Source organism: Antechinus flavipes, chromosome 5 (assembly GCF_016432865.1).
Source record: "Antechinus flavipes isolate AdamAnt ecotype Samford, QLD, Australia chromosome 5, AdamAnt_v2, whole genome shotgun sequence".
NCBI classification, from domain to species: domain Eukaryota; kingdom Metazoa; phylum Chordata; class Mammalia; order Dasyuromorphia; family Dasyuridae; genus Antechinus; species Antechinus flavipes.
In genome coordinates, this window is record NC_067402.1 from 103,744,139 (window position 1) to 103,760,951 (window position 16,813).

Here is a 16,813-nt window from a genome sequence, read left to right on the forward strand (position 1 = left end):
TTAGGACAAGAGTAGAACATTCATTGATTGATAATGGAAAAGAAAACTTCTCAGTGATCTGAGAATCATTCAGAAAATAAAACTACATATAACTAATTTTTGGGAACAACTATTTTTAAATTTAATCATCAATACAAGTTGAAAATCAGAGATAATTGTTAAGGTCTTGTAAGAAAGCAGCATCCAGTGAATCTTTCCATTCTCAAGACTCCCAGCCCTTCCCTCCAGGCTGTTGAGGCAACTTGAGACCCACTGCACCAGCAGCCTCTTCCACGGAACGCTCACCCTTGCTGTGAAACTCCTGGTGAAGGGCCACATGGTTCCGAGTACTTTGAAGGAGACAAAGATACGTAGCAGCTTGGAAGTGTAACTCATGTTGAGCTCTGCAGAGCTTCTCACTGGTGACCTAGAAAAGATGGCACAGTGAATTATCAGAAAACTCCACAGGAAACAATACAACTTAATTTAGTGTAAATAAACTTATAATTTGGGAATAAAGACAAACTGTGGAGTTGTACAGAAACAAAGAGGATTTAAGGCAAATTTTCAATATAACACTCATGAAATGTATCCATAACATGTATCTTCACTGTCTGAAATAAAACTCATAGTTTTTAAAAAATATGTTAACAATACATATCCACATTTCTAAGATAAAAGCATTTTGAAGATATGCTTAAATTCATTATGATTTCTGACATGCTTACAATAAGACTTTTTTTTTTTTTTGCTAAGGCAATTGGGGTTAAGTGACTTGCCCAGGGTCACACAATTAGGACGTGTTAAGTGTCTGAGGCCAGATTTGACTCAGGTCCTCCTGACTTCAGGGCTGGCACTCTATCCACTGCACCATCTAGCTGCCCCAAAATGAGACATTTTTATACAATCTAACATAGATACTAACATGGTACTAGAGGGATACTCAAATCAATACTCAAGATAATTTTACTGAAGATTATGTTTACCATAATATTAGGCTGATTTCTAATTTTAAAACTCAATATATACTAGAAATAAAAGCAAACTTTTGGTGCCAGTTACATAGAATTTCAGGTTTGAAGGAATCTCATCAAATCATTTAATTTGCATTTGTCATTTTTACAAATGTAAAAACTAAGGCTTAAATTTTTTAAAATAACTTGTCCAAGGTCAAAAAAATGTAATTTTGGGGCAAAATGAAGTTCTCTTGGTTGAAAGTTCAAAGCTGCTGCTCTTATTCTATGCTGCCTCTTAAAAGACACCAATTAAAAGTAGTAATAACAAAAATCCATCCCCATTTTAAAGGAAATACTTTTCCTTAATTGACTGTTTTCATAGATTTTTAGTGTTACATATGTCATAAATGCCCTTATGCCTTTTCAGTGTTAAACAAAGGAATCTTTTTAACCTGGAAACACAAATTGAAGGCTATTTCTCCAAAGACACAATGAGAAAAAATGCTCCAAAAAAGGTGCTCTCAAATCCTGTATTTTGATACCCTGAGATTTTACTGATACACCAGCAGGATTTTGACTTCAAGCTTTCCAGAAATTAGGAAAATTCTTTTGAAAACCTGCCAGCGAAACTTCCTTTCTTTGAGAAGGGAAGTATGAGTGAAGAATATCAACTTACACTGTCAGACACAATAAATTCATTGGTCTATGTTGCTAAATCACTCCCCCCCCCCTTTTATTCTTTTGGCTTTTTTTTGGGGGGGGGGCACAAAACAATTAGGATTAAACGACTTGCCTAGGATCACACAACTAGTAAGTATTAAATGTCTAAGACTACATTTGAACTCAGGCCCTCCTGATTTAAGGGCCAGTACTACACCATCTCATGGCTCCCTCTCTTTTATTCTTGTAAGAAATGGCTCATGAGGTAGGAGAAGAGATGGATATGAAAACAAAACAATGTAAAAGTAAAGATGTAAATAAAAATTAAAAGAAAAGAAAATTCACCAGCACAGATTACAGCTTGGGTTTTCATTATATTTTATGTAACTCATGTCATCCATCTGAGTGACTAAAGTTTTAGGACATGGTTAAGACAAGAAATGAAGAAGATTATTGTTCCCTTTATGTCTTTCAGTCAATTTAAGGGGTAGTTTTTGGACACTGCTGTCAAATATCTCTTTCACTAATAACTTTTCCTTTCTAAAAATGAGGTAATATAAGTAAAGCACATTAAAGTTCTTACATAAATGCTAGCTGTTATTATTAGACACTGTTTAAAATTTTATTTGGAGTTAAGAATTAGGAGTCAGACACAACAGTCAATGACTATGCTAATTTAGTGTTTGATAAACCCAAAGACTCTACCTTCTGGGATAAGAACTCACTATTTGACAAAAATTTCTGAGAAAACTGGAAAAGTGTGGCAGAAACTAGGCAGAGACCAACATCTTATACCCTATACCAAAATAAGGTCAAAGAACTTCATGATTTAAACATAAAGGATGATACTTAAGCAAATTAGGAGAGTAGGGATAGTTTGCCTTTCAGATCTTTGGAGAAAGGAGGAAAAAAATAGCTTTTTGTTTTCAAAATATATGCAAAGATAGTTTTTAACATTCACCCTTGCAAAACCATGTTCCAAATTTTTCTCTCTTCTTTTCTCCCACTCCCATCCCCTTAGACAGCAAGTGATCCAATGTTAAAAATGTGCAATTTTTCTATACGTATTTCCACATTGACTATGCTGCACAAGAAAAATCAGATCAAAAAGAAAAAAAAAATGAGAAAACAAACAAACAAATGAACAACAACCAAAAAGAGTGAAAATGCCATCCAAACTCAGTGTCCCACAGTCCCTCTCTCTGAGTAAAGACATGCTTTCCATCACAAGTCTTGGAATTGGTCTGAGTCATCTTATTATTGAAAAAAGCCATGTCCATCAGAATTGATCATCATATAGTCTTGTGGTTGCCGTGTACAATGATCTCCTAGTTCTGTTCATTTCACTTAGCCTCAGTTCATGTAAGTTTTTCCAAGCCTCTCTGAAATCATCCTGCTGGTTTTTTTTAATAGAACAATAATATTCCATTACATTCATATATCATAGCTTATTTAGTCAATCTCCAATTGATGGGTACGCACTCACTTTCCAGTTTCTTATCATTACAAAAAGGGCTGCCACAAACATTTTTTACACATGTGGGTCCCTTCCCCTTTTGAGTGATTTTTTTCGGAATACAAACCTAGTAGTGACACTATTGGATCAAAGGGTATGCACAGTTTGTTAACACTTTGGACATAGTTCCAAATTGCTCTCCAGAATGGTTGGATTTGTTCACAGTTCCACCAACAATGTATCAATGTCCCAGTTTTCCCACATCCCCTCCAACATTCATCATTATCTTTTCCTGTCATCTTAGCCAATCTGAGAGGTGTGTAGTAGTACTTCAGAGTTGGCTTAATTTACATATCTCTGATCAAGGGTGATTTAGAACATATTTTCAAATGACTAGAAATGGTTTTAATTTTTTCATCTGAAAATTGTTTATATCCTTTGACCATTTATCAATTGGAGAATGGCTTGAATTCCTATAAATTTGAATCAATTCTTTATATATTTTAGAAATGAGGCCTTTATCAAAATCTTTGGATAAAAAAATTTTCTCAATTTTCTGCTTGAAAGGAGGAATTTATGATCAAAGAAGAACTGGAGAACATTATGAAATACAAAACTAATCATTTTAATTATGTTAAATTAAAAAGGTTTTACACAAACAAAATCAATGCAGTCAAGATTAGAAAGGAAGCAGAAAGCTGGGAAAAATTTTTCTTATCCAATGTTTCTGATAAAGGCTTCATTTCTGAAATATATGTAGAACCCAGTCAAATTTATAATACAAGTCATTCCTCAATTGATGAATAGTCAAAAGATATGGCCATGTTTCAGATCAAGAAATTAAAGCCATCTATGGCCATATGAAAAAATGCTCTAAATCACAATTGATCAGAGAAATAAAGAATTAAAACAACTTTGAGGTACCACTTCACACCTATCAAATTGGCTAAGATGACAGGGAAGTTGTGGGAATAAATGTTGAAGGGAAGTGTGGGAAAACTGGAACACTATTGTAGATGGAGTTGTGAATTGATCCAACCGTTCTGGAGAATAGTATGGAACTATCCCCAAAGGGCTATCAAACTGTGCATACCTTTTAATCCAGCAGTCTCAATACTGGATCTATATCCCAAAGAGATCATAAAAGAGGAGAAAGGACTCACAAGCACAAAAATATTTGTAACAGCTTTTTGTGGTAGCAAAGAATTGGAAACTGAGTGGATGCCTATCAATTGGAGGACGGCTGAATTAAGTTATGATATGTAAATGTAATGAAATATTATTGTTCTTTAAGAAATGATAAGCAGGTTGATTACAGAAAAGCATGGAAAGATTTACATGAGCTAATACTGAGAGAAGTGAGCAGAAGGAGAATATTGTGATTATGTGATGATCAACTCTGACAGGCATAGCTCTTTTTAGCAATACAGTGATTCAAGACAATTCCAGTAGGATTGGGATAGAAAATATCATCCTCATCCAGAGAGAACTATGGGGGCTAAATGTGGATTGAAGCATATGATTTTCATCCTTTTTTGGTTTGTTTTTTCTTTCTCATGGTTTTCCCCTTTTGTTCTGGTTTTTCTTTTCCAATATAACTAATATGGAAATATGTTAAACATGATTATACATCTATAACCTATATCAGATTGTTTACTATCTTGGGGAAAGATAATGTAAGAGAGGGAGGAGGAAAAAAATTTGGAACTTAAAGTCTTACAAAAACGAATGCTGAAAGATTATGTGATGATCAACTGTAATGGATTTGGCTCTTTTCAATAATGAGGTGATTCAAGGTAACAGATTTAGGATAGAAACTATCAACCGCATCCAGAGAAAATTATGGAGACTGAATGTGGACAAAAGCATAGTATTTTCATCTTTGGTTGTTGTTCGTTTGCTAGCTTTTTTTCCCCTTTCTCTTCCCTTTTGAGCTAATGTTTCTTGTACAACATGAGAAATATGCACATATATTTAAAAGAATTGCACATATTTAACTTATATCAGATTGCTTGGTATTTTGGGGAGGAAGGAGATAAGGAAAAAAATTTGGAACACAAAATTTTACAAAAATGAATGTTGAAAATTATCTTTTACATGTATTTGGAAAAATAAAATACTATTGAGTTAAAAAAAAAAAAAAAAAAGGAATTAGACGTCAGAATCTGGAAACAGGTCAAAAGATGCTCAAGAGTTCCAAGACTTTTTTTGTGTCATGATGCTCTTGGGCAGTGTGGTGAAGACTATAAAAGACTTGCCAAAATAATTTAACAGACCCCCCCCATGCTAGCCTGAGCTTTTTGCACTACAATCACATCAAATATGTTAAAATATAGAAACTTAGTGTCCAAAAGACTGCTTTTAGGGCTTTCAGTTTCTGGTTAACAAGGAATAATATAATATTTGGAGTACAGTATGAATTTCAACTCAATAACCAATTAAATTTTGATGATTCGGTATTTATAAACATTTATGTATAAATATGCACAGCAAAAAAACCAATAATATAATATAAGATAAAATGACAGGAGGCAAAGTACCAAGCATCCTATTTTATAGTAAAACAAGAAAGCATAAATCCTACTTTTAAACTTGCCATCTTGCAGGGGGGAAAGGAGAGAAGAAATTAGTAATGGGTAGAGGAATAAGGCTCAACATTTTCAAAAAGAACCTAAGAGAAAAAAAAAATTCATAAAAACTAAAGGAAAGGCAAGAATTCCTAACTAAACCACATTTAGTAGTACAGAGAAAAGGGGAATATAAGATGCATTTTAACTGTTTACATTTTGCTCTAATTCGATCCAGTTCAGTCCAATAAACATTTTTCAGTTCCTCTTTGGGCCAAGACGCTTGCTCTCAATAGGGAGGATAGAAAAGCCAACTAAAAGACAGTCCCCTAACTTCAAGCTTAGTCAGCTGGGGATTTCCTTCCATGATTACAGATCATCACTTTCACCTGCCCATGCCTGTTAAGGTGCTCTCCTAAGTTCATTACAGGGTTTACACAAGGTGGGAGGGGAGGGGGACTTCTTTGGGATTTCTTGACATTATACAGGACATCAAAGAAACTGGAGGTTTGTCTAAGATTATTTCCCTCTGAATAAGCTGGGCGTTTTAGCTGCCCAAGAGTTGCAAATTCTTGGTATTCCCAGCTCCCTGGCTCCCTGAAATCTTTAATTTTGCATCACTACCCAGACTATTTCCATAAATGTCAATAAATATTACCTCATATAGCACAAAACTGCAGTAATAGCACCCATTCCTACCCTCACCATATCTCTGGGCTGCGTGCTCCGGAATAATGGCCACCCAGCACTGGACTGTGCCGCTTCTGGTAAATGTAATGCAGAAGCCCTAAATTTCTTGGACCCATCTCTCTGCAATGACATCTCAACAGAAGGTTCATGCTAAACATCCCACGCATTTCAGGGCTACACTGTGAACCTGTCTTGGAAGGCTTCTCCCAGGTGCTCCAGCAAGGTCATGTGGTCCCCACTGTGGCCTCAGTTTATTCACTTGTTACATGACATCATCTAGCAGAGGTCACGACCCCACAGTGCTAGGAAGGGTGTGGCGTCGATGGGCAAATTTCAAGGCTCCATTCATGGAATCCCGAATCGGGGCCCATCCCGACACTGCCAGTGCCGCGATTGTCAAAATTAGCATCCCGACAAGGATCGGCTGCGGCGTTCGCTGACCAGGAGTCCGCCCTCTCCCCGGCCGCTTCCCCTACCCGCCTCGCTCTTCTCCTCCACTCCCCCCCACCAACCTCCCCGCAAGCAGTCCCGCCCCTTTCCCCCCGCGATCGCGGGGGTCCATACCCGGTGCGCCCGGAAGGCCTCCACGAGGTACCGATAGGCTGCTGTGTCCCTGTAGGGCCGGCCTGTGGCTGCGCTCAAGTACCGCAGTTCCTGCAGGAGGCCCCGCAGCGTGCGGGCCGGCGGGCCCAGGGACACCATCTTAGGATCTGCGCTGAAGTCGGAGCAGGCCCAGGCCAAGGACGGAGGCCGACGAGGAGTGGCGTCAGCGCCCTCTACCGGCGACAAGCCTGAATAATCTTCCTAGCCCCACAACTCGCAGCAGAAATGGGACCCACCCTCCACCCCCCCACCCCCCCCACCCCCCACCTCGGAGTCCAGGCACTTCAGGCTATGCAATCGAGCGCAGAAAGGAAAAGCAAACGAAAGCTGAGTGCTTGCGGGCCTCCAGTGTTTCTTTGACCTCCACCCGGATCCCGGTAGAGCTACGCTTCCGAGAGAAGGCACGTCTGAGCTTTCTCCCAGCCGCTTCTCCCCTATGTCCTGAATGTTTATCTGAGAAGACGCTGAGAAGGCGGAGCCTGCATAATATCATCGATTAAGCAAAATTTCGGCGCAAACGTAGATGCAGAACCTGCGTCTGGAATCAGCTCACTCCGCTACATGCTAAGAATGAGCGTCCTTGCCTTCTAGGAGTTTACGTTCTAGCAGAGAAGAAAGCATGCACATTTTACATAAGTATATGCGGGAGATGTACAAAAGAGACGGGAGTGGGGGTGTGAACAAGAGCAAGACGAGGTGGCGATTGAAGTGGGCTTTGAAGGAAGCCAAGACCCCGAAGTGAGGAGGGAGGGCACGGCAAGCACGACAAACGTCCTGGGTTATGGAAAGAAGGGTACGCACGCAGAAGGTGGACTGACCAGTGTGGGATGAATAGGTAAATGCTTGCTTGGAAGAGTACATGAGGGAAATAATGCTTAAGGGGGAAAAGGTCGAAACGACTCCCAAGGACAATTTTTTATAAGGCCAGAAAGTTCTTCAAGAACGTATCCCTTCAGGATTGGAATATGGTACGTGCTAAGCTGCGAGCCGGTGTTGCTGGGTTCGAATCCACATTGTTTTTTCCTGCAAGAAAACGAGTTATTTGCGAGATTTAAGTTTTTTCTAAGGAACCCAAAATTGTTCTCACCCCAGATGGGACTCGAACCCACAATCCCTGGCTTAGGAGGCCAATGCCTTATCCATTAGGCCACTGGGGCTTCTGGTAAAACCGTTCTTCAATGATATATTCATTGGGTTTTTTTCATTGGCGCGTCATTACTGACGCCATCACTACTTTTAACCTATCCCGTATATCTATTCTAACAATTGGCAGCTACATTAGACACAGAGACTGGCTGGGAGGTTCCTGTAGAATTCTGGGAGTTGTAGTTTAAACATCAACTGAGACAACCTATTTGCCATTTACCCTTTCCACTCTTGAATGCGTGTATACACACATTCATACGTGGAACAAGCTACAATTCTGACATACTCCAGTCCATACTGTAAAGTTTTTTTAAGGTGTCTTGCCTTCCCTCGCTTGGCCCAAGATGTCTCACAGGTTTGCTCTGTTTCCCCACCTCCTCCGCCCTAAAGGAGCATGCGGAGGTCTCCGGTCGCACGTGCACAGGACCCGGGCCTCCCGCTGGGCCGGGAGGAGCCTCGAGCGCTCTAGCTCGGGAGCCTGAGCTGCGCTTCTGGGCCAGGCTACGGACGGAAGCTGCCCTGGCGCCCCGCGATCTGCCTATTAAGCCCGAGCCGCTTCGGCCTGATTCCTCCTTTTACTATAATCACCTCCCCGCGTCCGTTCCTTACCTAGTCCAGCTAGCTCAGGGCCTCCAAGAACCGCCGGCACCGTTCGCGCTCTCCTGCCTGCCCCGGGTGACGCGGTGAAGAGAACCCCTCGGGCGTGAGCCTGCGAACAGCGGGTTCGAATCCCAGACCTTCTGCTGAAAGGCAGTGACCTTGAGCAGTGAGAGTGATACAAACATGCAGCTCGTTATTCCTGCTTTTGACCCTTCTTGCGACCGCGAAGGGGAGGGGGGAGGAGGAGGAGGGAATCCTATTCTCATCCTATTTTACCTGTGGGAAACTGAGACTGAGCGAATTAATCACTTGCCTAGTGCTATAACCAATGAGTATCTTACTCGACTCCCTTAGCAATCTTGAGAGGCTGGGACTATTATCCCCATTTTACAGGTGGGAAATCTGAAGCCGAGAGGTACAATCACTTGCTTAGAAGCTGACATCAAATGAGGACTTCTCAATGACGGGATCTGTGCTCTGTCAGGCCCGCTTTGCTGGGTTTCCTCATTCATGGAAGCACAAGGTTGAAAGAGGATGATTTACCCAAAATCTCTTCTGGCTCTTCCATGGGATGAATTCTCACTCCATCCTAGTGCTTCTCCTTCTGTGTTGGGATCTTGAGGACCACTACCAAGCGCACTCTGCAGTCGTTGAAACTTTTCCCCAAAAATGTGTGTTCACTTCCACTTCAGTTAAGATTACTCAAATCTAATTTTCACCTACAAATACTATATCAGGGCAAAATGTGACAATTGGATCCTCTGGGAAATATTCAGATTCCTCCATGGCAAGAGTTTAGGAGACTCACTGAAAGGAGCACAGTAACAGTATGTTCCTTTGTGAACTAGTTCCTGTTTAATTGTTGAAATGCCTATGATCAACAGCTGCCTCTTGAAAATTTAGAATAGATTTTGCTTGATTGAATCAATCAGCAGACATCTGTTAAAGCCAAGCATTGTTCTGAATGCCCGGGGATACAAGTACAAAACTGAGACAGTGTCTTGCATTCCAGTATATTTTCCATAGCTAATCAGTTTTTGCCAATTCCTACTACACATAATGATCACATCTCCAATTCACAGCCTAGACCTGGCCCTCTATTTTCTGCCTGAATTACTTTTAACACTTTACCACCATCTTTACCTCCTTTACTAGTTCGTGTCTCCTGGCTTCTAAGATCCTTCCCCTAGGTTCCTGCCTTTCCTTGAAAGTCACTCAATATTCCCCAATTCTCAATCTTCAGCTTCCTTTAGTTAAGTTTCCTTTCCAAACAATGAATCCTATCACCTACCAAAACTGAAGGAGGCTGAGGAAACCGTCTTGCTGAATTCTAATTTACCTTGCCACGAAAAACTATAGATGTTCTATTTGAATTTGACGTGAAAATTGTCTTGAGATGTTCTTCATATGAGAAAATAGTTCTATTTACAAAGACTCCCCATGGGGTTTCTTTAAATCAATTACCTTATTATGCTCAGAATCAGGGGTATGCTAAAGCCAGTTCTCTACAAATAAGGGTTTGGTTTATTATTTTATTATCTAGATTTTTAAGTTTTAATGATGTGGATTAAACATAAAAGTGTGTGCACGTACATGTTTATTTTCTGGAAAGCAATTTTTTTTCTTTAATCAACATACTACAGTATAATTCTATAAATATTGCTTTGAGCAGGTAGCCTTATGAGTTTGAGAAGGGATAAAATGACAATGTGGCAACCAAATGAATATGTGGAGGTAAATGAGAGGTTAACTTGAAGGATGATGTCTTTGAGAGGAAAAAGTTCATTAGTTTTTTGGGTTTTTTTGAGAAAGATTTGTTTTATACAAGTTTGAATTATATCCAGTTGAAATGTTCAAAAGGCAATTAATTGAGAGATAAATGCCTTAAGTTCAGAAGAGATAAAAGAGCTTCATATACATATTTGGGGGTCATCTGTAAAGAGATTATAGCCTAGTTTTCCCCAGTCTTTGCAAGAAATGGACAAAACCTTGATCATCTCCAAGGCAGAATTAAGAAAACCACCTTAAAAACAAATTTTGACAGCTTCATTTCTTTGATAGACATTTCATTTCTTAAGACAAGTTTCTTTGCTATAATTCCCACTAGTGTCCAGGGAAAGCGCTCTCTACAGATAATTTCTTTAGTGTGAATGCTGGATATTTGTGGCTCCCATTTCATCAGAAGAGTAAATGCTGGTACCATAGTTCTGCTTCACTGATGGCTGTGTTTTTCATTTTGTGATTTTAGCATTGATCTCCTATGATTTCTTACTGATTTAGGACCTTTAACAGAAAAATAATGAACCATTAACCACAGTGGGACATCCCACCACCAACCAGGTACTTTTTTTTTTTTTTTATTAAAGCTTTTTATTTTCACAATATATGCATGGATAATTTTTCTATATTAACCCTTCCAAAACCTTGTGTTCCAATTCTTCCCCTTTCCCCACCATCTCAAAATGGCAAGTAATCCAAAATATGTTAAACATGGTAGAAATATGTTAAATCAAATATATGCATACATATTTATACAATTATCTTGCTACACAAGAAAAAAATCAAAGCAAAAAGAAAAAGAAAAAGAAAATAAAATGAAAACAACAGAGAGTGAAAATGCTATGTTGTGATCCACTCAGTTCCCACAGTCCTTTCCAGCCAGAAACTTTCAATCCAGATAGATTCTTCAGAATTCAGGACAAGGGCTTGAAATTCTCCTATTAGAGCCTAACGTGTGCTGGCAAACTGCCTTAATGAGATGAAATCTAAATCTCAGATTTAGAGCTGAAAAAGACCTTATAGGTCTATTAATATATTTCTCTATATTTTATATATATAATTGTTATTATGTATATTGTATTATATGTAATATATAATTATTATATATACATATATAAATATATATGTTTGTAAAGGAAAACAGGCCCAGAGAGATGAAATAACCTGAGCAATATCACCAGGGTTAAAACACTTCTTTGATTCCAAATGATGTGCTACTTTCCCCTTCCTACCACATGCACTCAGTGGAGCTTCAAAGGAGGAAGACATGGGTAGCTGACCCGAGAACTGGGACTTTGTTGACTCTGGAACTTCCTGGTATTTACCAATATTCATTAAATTCTCCAGTCATGTAGTTGTTCGAATCAATAAGGTATCGAATTAGAGAATCAACAAGGTTAATAAGCTTAAAGAATGTGCTCAATTCACTGACATGAAACAGTGTATATAACTGTGTGTTATAGAGATATCTATATGTATACACATATCTACAGATGTGTAGATATGTGTGTGTCCTCTTCTCAGAACATTTAAAAATTCCATATTCGGGACTTGACAATTCCCCAAATTTACTTCAATAACCATGATTTTTTAAAAATATATTTTATTGATATTGAATGTCTTCCAGTACTCCTCCCAAGAAGTCATCTTATAGAAGAAATGATTTTTTAAAAAGAAAAATGAAAAGAAAAACACGTCATTAAAAGCAATCAACACAATAAAAAAAATGTGAAATATATGCAGTGTTCCACACCTGTAGACTTCCCAACTCTGCAATGGAAGCAAGAAGCATCTTCTCATATCTCTTTGTTGGGGTCCTGTTTGTTCGTTGTAATTTTACAATATTCACTTTTCATTGTTTATGGTTCTTTCCATTTACATTACTGTAGTCATTGCATTTGTTATTTTCATAATTCTGCTTACTTCACACTACATACTTTCATATATCTCTGCACTGACCATTTCTATTATTTCTTACAACAAAGAAATTATTCTATTATATTCACATCATGTTTAGCCATTCCCAAATTGATGAACATCTACCTTATTTCCAGTTTTTTTTTCCTATTATACAAAAAGACCCAATAAAAATATTTCAGAGTTCATGGAGACTTCTTATATCACTGACCTTCTTAGGGAACAGGGAACATGCTTACTAGTGGAATTTCTGGAATAGACATTAGTCTCTTTATTCTTGTAATTCCAAATTGCATTCCAAAATGAATGTTTTATCTTTTCTAGGATTATATTTTCCCAAAAATATATCAATGAAGGTATGGTAGTATGCCAGATACTGAATCAATAGATTCAGAAGTATTAGGAATTCAGAATTTGCCACTCTTTTAAGTATATGAACCCACCTTTAAGGGTGCTCATCCCCCTCATACCTTACTACTTTCTTCAGAGAAATAGAACTAGATGACCAAAAAGGGGGGAAATGAAAGAAGAATGAAACACAGTAGAAAGAACACTGGACTGGGGGTTCAAATATTAAAGATTCAATCCAATTTTAGCCACTTGATAGCTAGATGACTTTAGGAAAATTATTCAATCTCTTTACCACCTCTTCAGGATGAACTGAATTCCTGGACTAGCTTTTTCATTGGCTCTACTCTACCTACTTTTCTGATTTCTGATGTTTCTTGGAGCTAGTAGATAGAAACAAGAGATTTTCTGCCATGTTAAGTCTTGATTGATGGTGTATCCTGACAGGCATCAAAGAGCTACTCTGCCTATGGGATCTATCATAGTTAAGATTTTTTTTTGCAACCCCACAAATGCTCAGTCTTTGAGATTTCTTTCTCTCTCTTGGGAATGATTAGAGGGCAAACCCTTCCTCCCCCCATTAAATATCAGTTTCCTCATCTCTAAAGAAAATAGCACCACTTCTCTTGCCTATCATAATAACATATTAAATAACAGAAAATGAGAACTCTAAGTTCAAGTACAAAATAACGTAATTTCTATCATTTGTTTTTAGGTACACTAACTTGGAATCATATTTAATTAACATTTAAAGTAGGATTCTCTAATGAAAGGAAAAATCTTTCTGTTGAGGGGCCATCCCCAATGGAGAGTATATTAATTATAAAGTTTTTGTTTTAATTTTGAGAGTAAAAATGCTTTCAAAATAGGAAATTTTTTAAAATTAAGAATAGAAAACATGAAATTATTAAATGAAATAAAAGTATCACAATTTCAGTACTCTATCAGAACCAATTAAAGGGAAGAAGGAGGAAGGTGGAGGAAAAAATTATGTGCCAGGTACTGATATCATTTGATCCTCACAATAACTCTGTGAGGTAGATCACCTCCACTTTATAAGCAAGGAAATTGGGGCAAATGGAGGTATAAAGGATAAGGTTCAATGCCCAGGCTCACAGGGCTATTAAGTGGCTGAGGACAGATTTGAACTGAGGTCTTCCTGAGTCCTACCCCATGGATTTGTCCCCTCTTGTCACCTGAAGCCTAGAGGAGGAGAGAAAGAGGCATAAGAATGGGAAAGGAAAAAAGAAAAGGAGGGAACATATAAAGTCACTAAGTACTAGAAAAAAGAAATATGAGACTGATATGGAAAAAAGATAGAAATATGAAAACGGATGAAGAATCTTATTGTTTTTATTTTGGAGATTCTAATGATAAATACAATTGTTCACTGACAGAGCAAGTTATACCTTGTAATTACTAAACTCTTTAAGTGCAAATGAGTTTCATAGTAACTTAGAACAAGAAAATTTAGAAACTTTCTGCAGGCAAATTTGTTTTCTGACTTTATCATGCAAAAAAGGGCTAATTTCATTGTTTTGAATTTTTTCTTTCCAAAATCAAAGACTTAATTAAAAAAACAGCCTAGCCCCTGAAGCCTATTGAGATCAGATATGCTCATGTGTAGAATCTGATATTTAAAAAAAAAAAGTCTTTGGCAAAAGTCTCTCACAGCAGGTTCCTGCATGTTGCCTTTTCTCAACTGCAGGCATAAATGTTTATCACTATTGATTGTGCTCTGCCCATGATCAGATGAACTACAATCAAATACAGCATACAGTTTGTTAGATGTTCTCCACAACTATTGTCTCGAAGAGGGAAATTTCCCTGCATCTCTACATTCTTGAAATTCCTGTTCTCCCAGTCCTGTGGGCCTGAGCTGATGTATAACTGCAAGGAAAGTCCCAGGCCTACACTGTACTACCAAACTCTGACCTGAAGTACATAGAGCAAAGGGATTAGTAGATCTTCTAAGGTAGAAAAAAAGAATTAGGAGAGGAATAAGAATATGTCCTTTGTCACCTCTTCAGGATGAATTGAATTCCTAGACTGACTTTTTCATTGGCTCTACCTACTTTTCTTATTTCTGATGTTTCTTGGCGCTAGTAGATGGAAACAAGAGTTTTCCTGCCATGTTAAGTCTTAACTGGTGGTGTATCCTGACAGGCATCAAAGAGCAACTCTGACTATGGGAATCTATTATATTTGAGTTTTGTTTTGTTTGCAACTTCACAAATGCTCAATCTTTGAGATTTCTTTCTCTCTCTTGGGAATGATTAGAGGTTGGCCCCCCTCCCCCATTCAATATGACTCCTATTTAAAATGCAATTATGCAAGTCCTTCAAATATTGTCAAGTTTCATTAGTGCAAATCCCTGTACTGATACACATGGCAATACTTTTTTAATTCAGCATAATAATTAATAAATAATAACAGCTAAGTTTTATATAGTGTTTACTACATGCTAGGTACTTTGCTAAGTTACAGTTTTTATCTCATTTGATCTTTACAATTCTGGGAGATGAGGATAAAAATTAAGTGACTTGTCCAGGCTCACAAAGCTTATGTATGAGAGGTAGGATTAGAATTCAGATCTTACCGTCTCCAAGCCCAGTACTTTTATCTAACTTCAGAGGGTTATTGTTTTTTTTTTTTTTTTAAATTTTATTTTATTTAATAATAACTTTGTATTGACAGAATCCATGCCAGGATAATTTTTACACAGCATTATCCCTTGCAATCACTTATGTTTCATTTTTTCCCCTCCCTCCCTCCTCCCCCCCCCCCCAAGATGGCAAGCAGTCCTATATATGTTAGAGTTATTGTGAAAATCAAATAAAGTAACATATATAAAGTGCTTTGCAAACCTTAAAGTGTTATCTGTTATTATCAAGAACACTGGGCAGAAATTAAGAAGCTGGTTCAGATTTCTAAGTGTAAAAAGGGAATCACAGAAGAATAAAGAACATGATGATTCTAGATTATGTTGAACATGAAACCAAGTTCTAGAAGCTGGTTTTCCTTAAATTGCACTTTGTGTATATCTCATGTCATGAATCCTCAATTCCAGAGTCAAATAAATTTGCTTACTGCTTTGCATTTTGTAGATAAAAATGAACGAACAAAGGGGAAAAGAGGTAACTTTTGAACATGAACACTTTTGGGTAGGGTCAGCTTTTGTTTCCTGATATTCTCCCAAGAGGCCAAATCCTACATATCTAACTATAACTGTCATTTGATGCTTGTTAAAACTTCCATTCCCTCAGTGCAGGTCAACTATGTGACACACCTGTTGACCTTGTGGTTGGGTGGCCAATGCACTGGGCTTAAAAGCAAAAACCTGGACTTGTATCCCACTTCAGTCACCAGGCAACACTGACAAGTCATTTAAGTGCTATATCAATAAAAACAGCACAATGTGCCAGGAACTTTCTAAGTGCTTTACAAATATTTTCTCATTTATTCCTTACAGCAACCCTGGGAAGTAAGTGCTATTTTATTCCCATTTTACAGTTGAGGAAATTGAAAAAGAAGTGAAGTGACTTGCCCTGAATCACGAAACTGAGATGAGATTTAAACTCCAGTCTTCCTGAAATAGTTAGGTAGCAGAGTGGATATGTAAAACTCACCTTCCAGAATTCAAATATGGCCTCCGATGCCTATTAGCTGTGTGACTCTGGACAAGTCACTTAGCCCTGTTGCCTCAGTTTCCTCACCTGTAAAATAAGCTGAGAAGGAAATGAAAACCACTCCAATTGTTCTCCCAAGAAAGAAAGTTGGGTAAGACCAGAAGAACTGAAAAACAACTTTCTGAAGTAGGTTATTTTAACTTGAATTCTACTTGAATTATCTACCTTATTGTGGGAATAAAATATAATGCACACAAAGTATTTTATAAAAAGTTATCCAAACATTTTCTACTCTTATTCCAAAGAAATTATCACTGTTCTAGGCAGAACAGGATCATGAGCAACTTACTATCTCTTTATTTTGTGTCCCTTTTCTGTGACTTGTCAACCAGGAACTTTATTATTATTCTTCTCAACACTTGGATTAACACAGTAATGGGAGGGGCGGGATACTCATTTTTTATTAGCTTCAGTGAGCTGGCT

General features: G+C 37.9%; 1 protein-coding gene and 1 non-coding gene across 2 annotated transcripts; both read right to left on the reverse strand.

Annotated features, from left to right (window-relative positions):
• FMC1 (formation of mitochondrial complex V assembly factor 1 homolog) lies at positions 1–7,134 on the reverse strand. The gene is made up of 2 exons (XM_051963613.1): positions 6,873–7,134; positions 1–406 (listed from the first exon to the last, which is right to left on the reverse strand). The coding sequence occupies exons 1-2, from the start codon at positions 7,008–7,010 to the stop codon at positions 203–205; spliced, it is 342 nt and encodes a 113-aa protein (XP_051819573.1). The 5' UTR covers positions 7,011–7,134; the 3' UTR covers positions 1–202.
• An 861-nt stretch (positions 7,135–7,995) lies between these two features.
• Positions 7,996–8,068, reverse strand: TRNAR-CCU (transfer RNA arginine (anticodon CCU)). Its single transcript has one exon. It is a non-coding gene; the product is annotated as a tRNA-Arg (tRNA).
• Positions 8,069–16,813: the final 8,745 nt, after the last annotated feature.

Excerpts from the sequence above, each read along its gene's own strand:
- FMC1 (XM_051963613.1), bottom strand. The coding sequence starts at position 7,010 with ATGGTGTCCCTGGGCCCGCCGGCCCGCACGCTGCGGGGCCTCCTGCAG. Across the intron at positions 407-6,872 it reads AGGCCTTCCGGGCGCACCGG|GTCACCAGTGAGAAGCTCTG; the intron begins GTATGGACCCCC and ends CATCTTTTCTAG.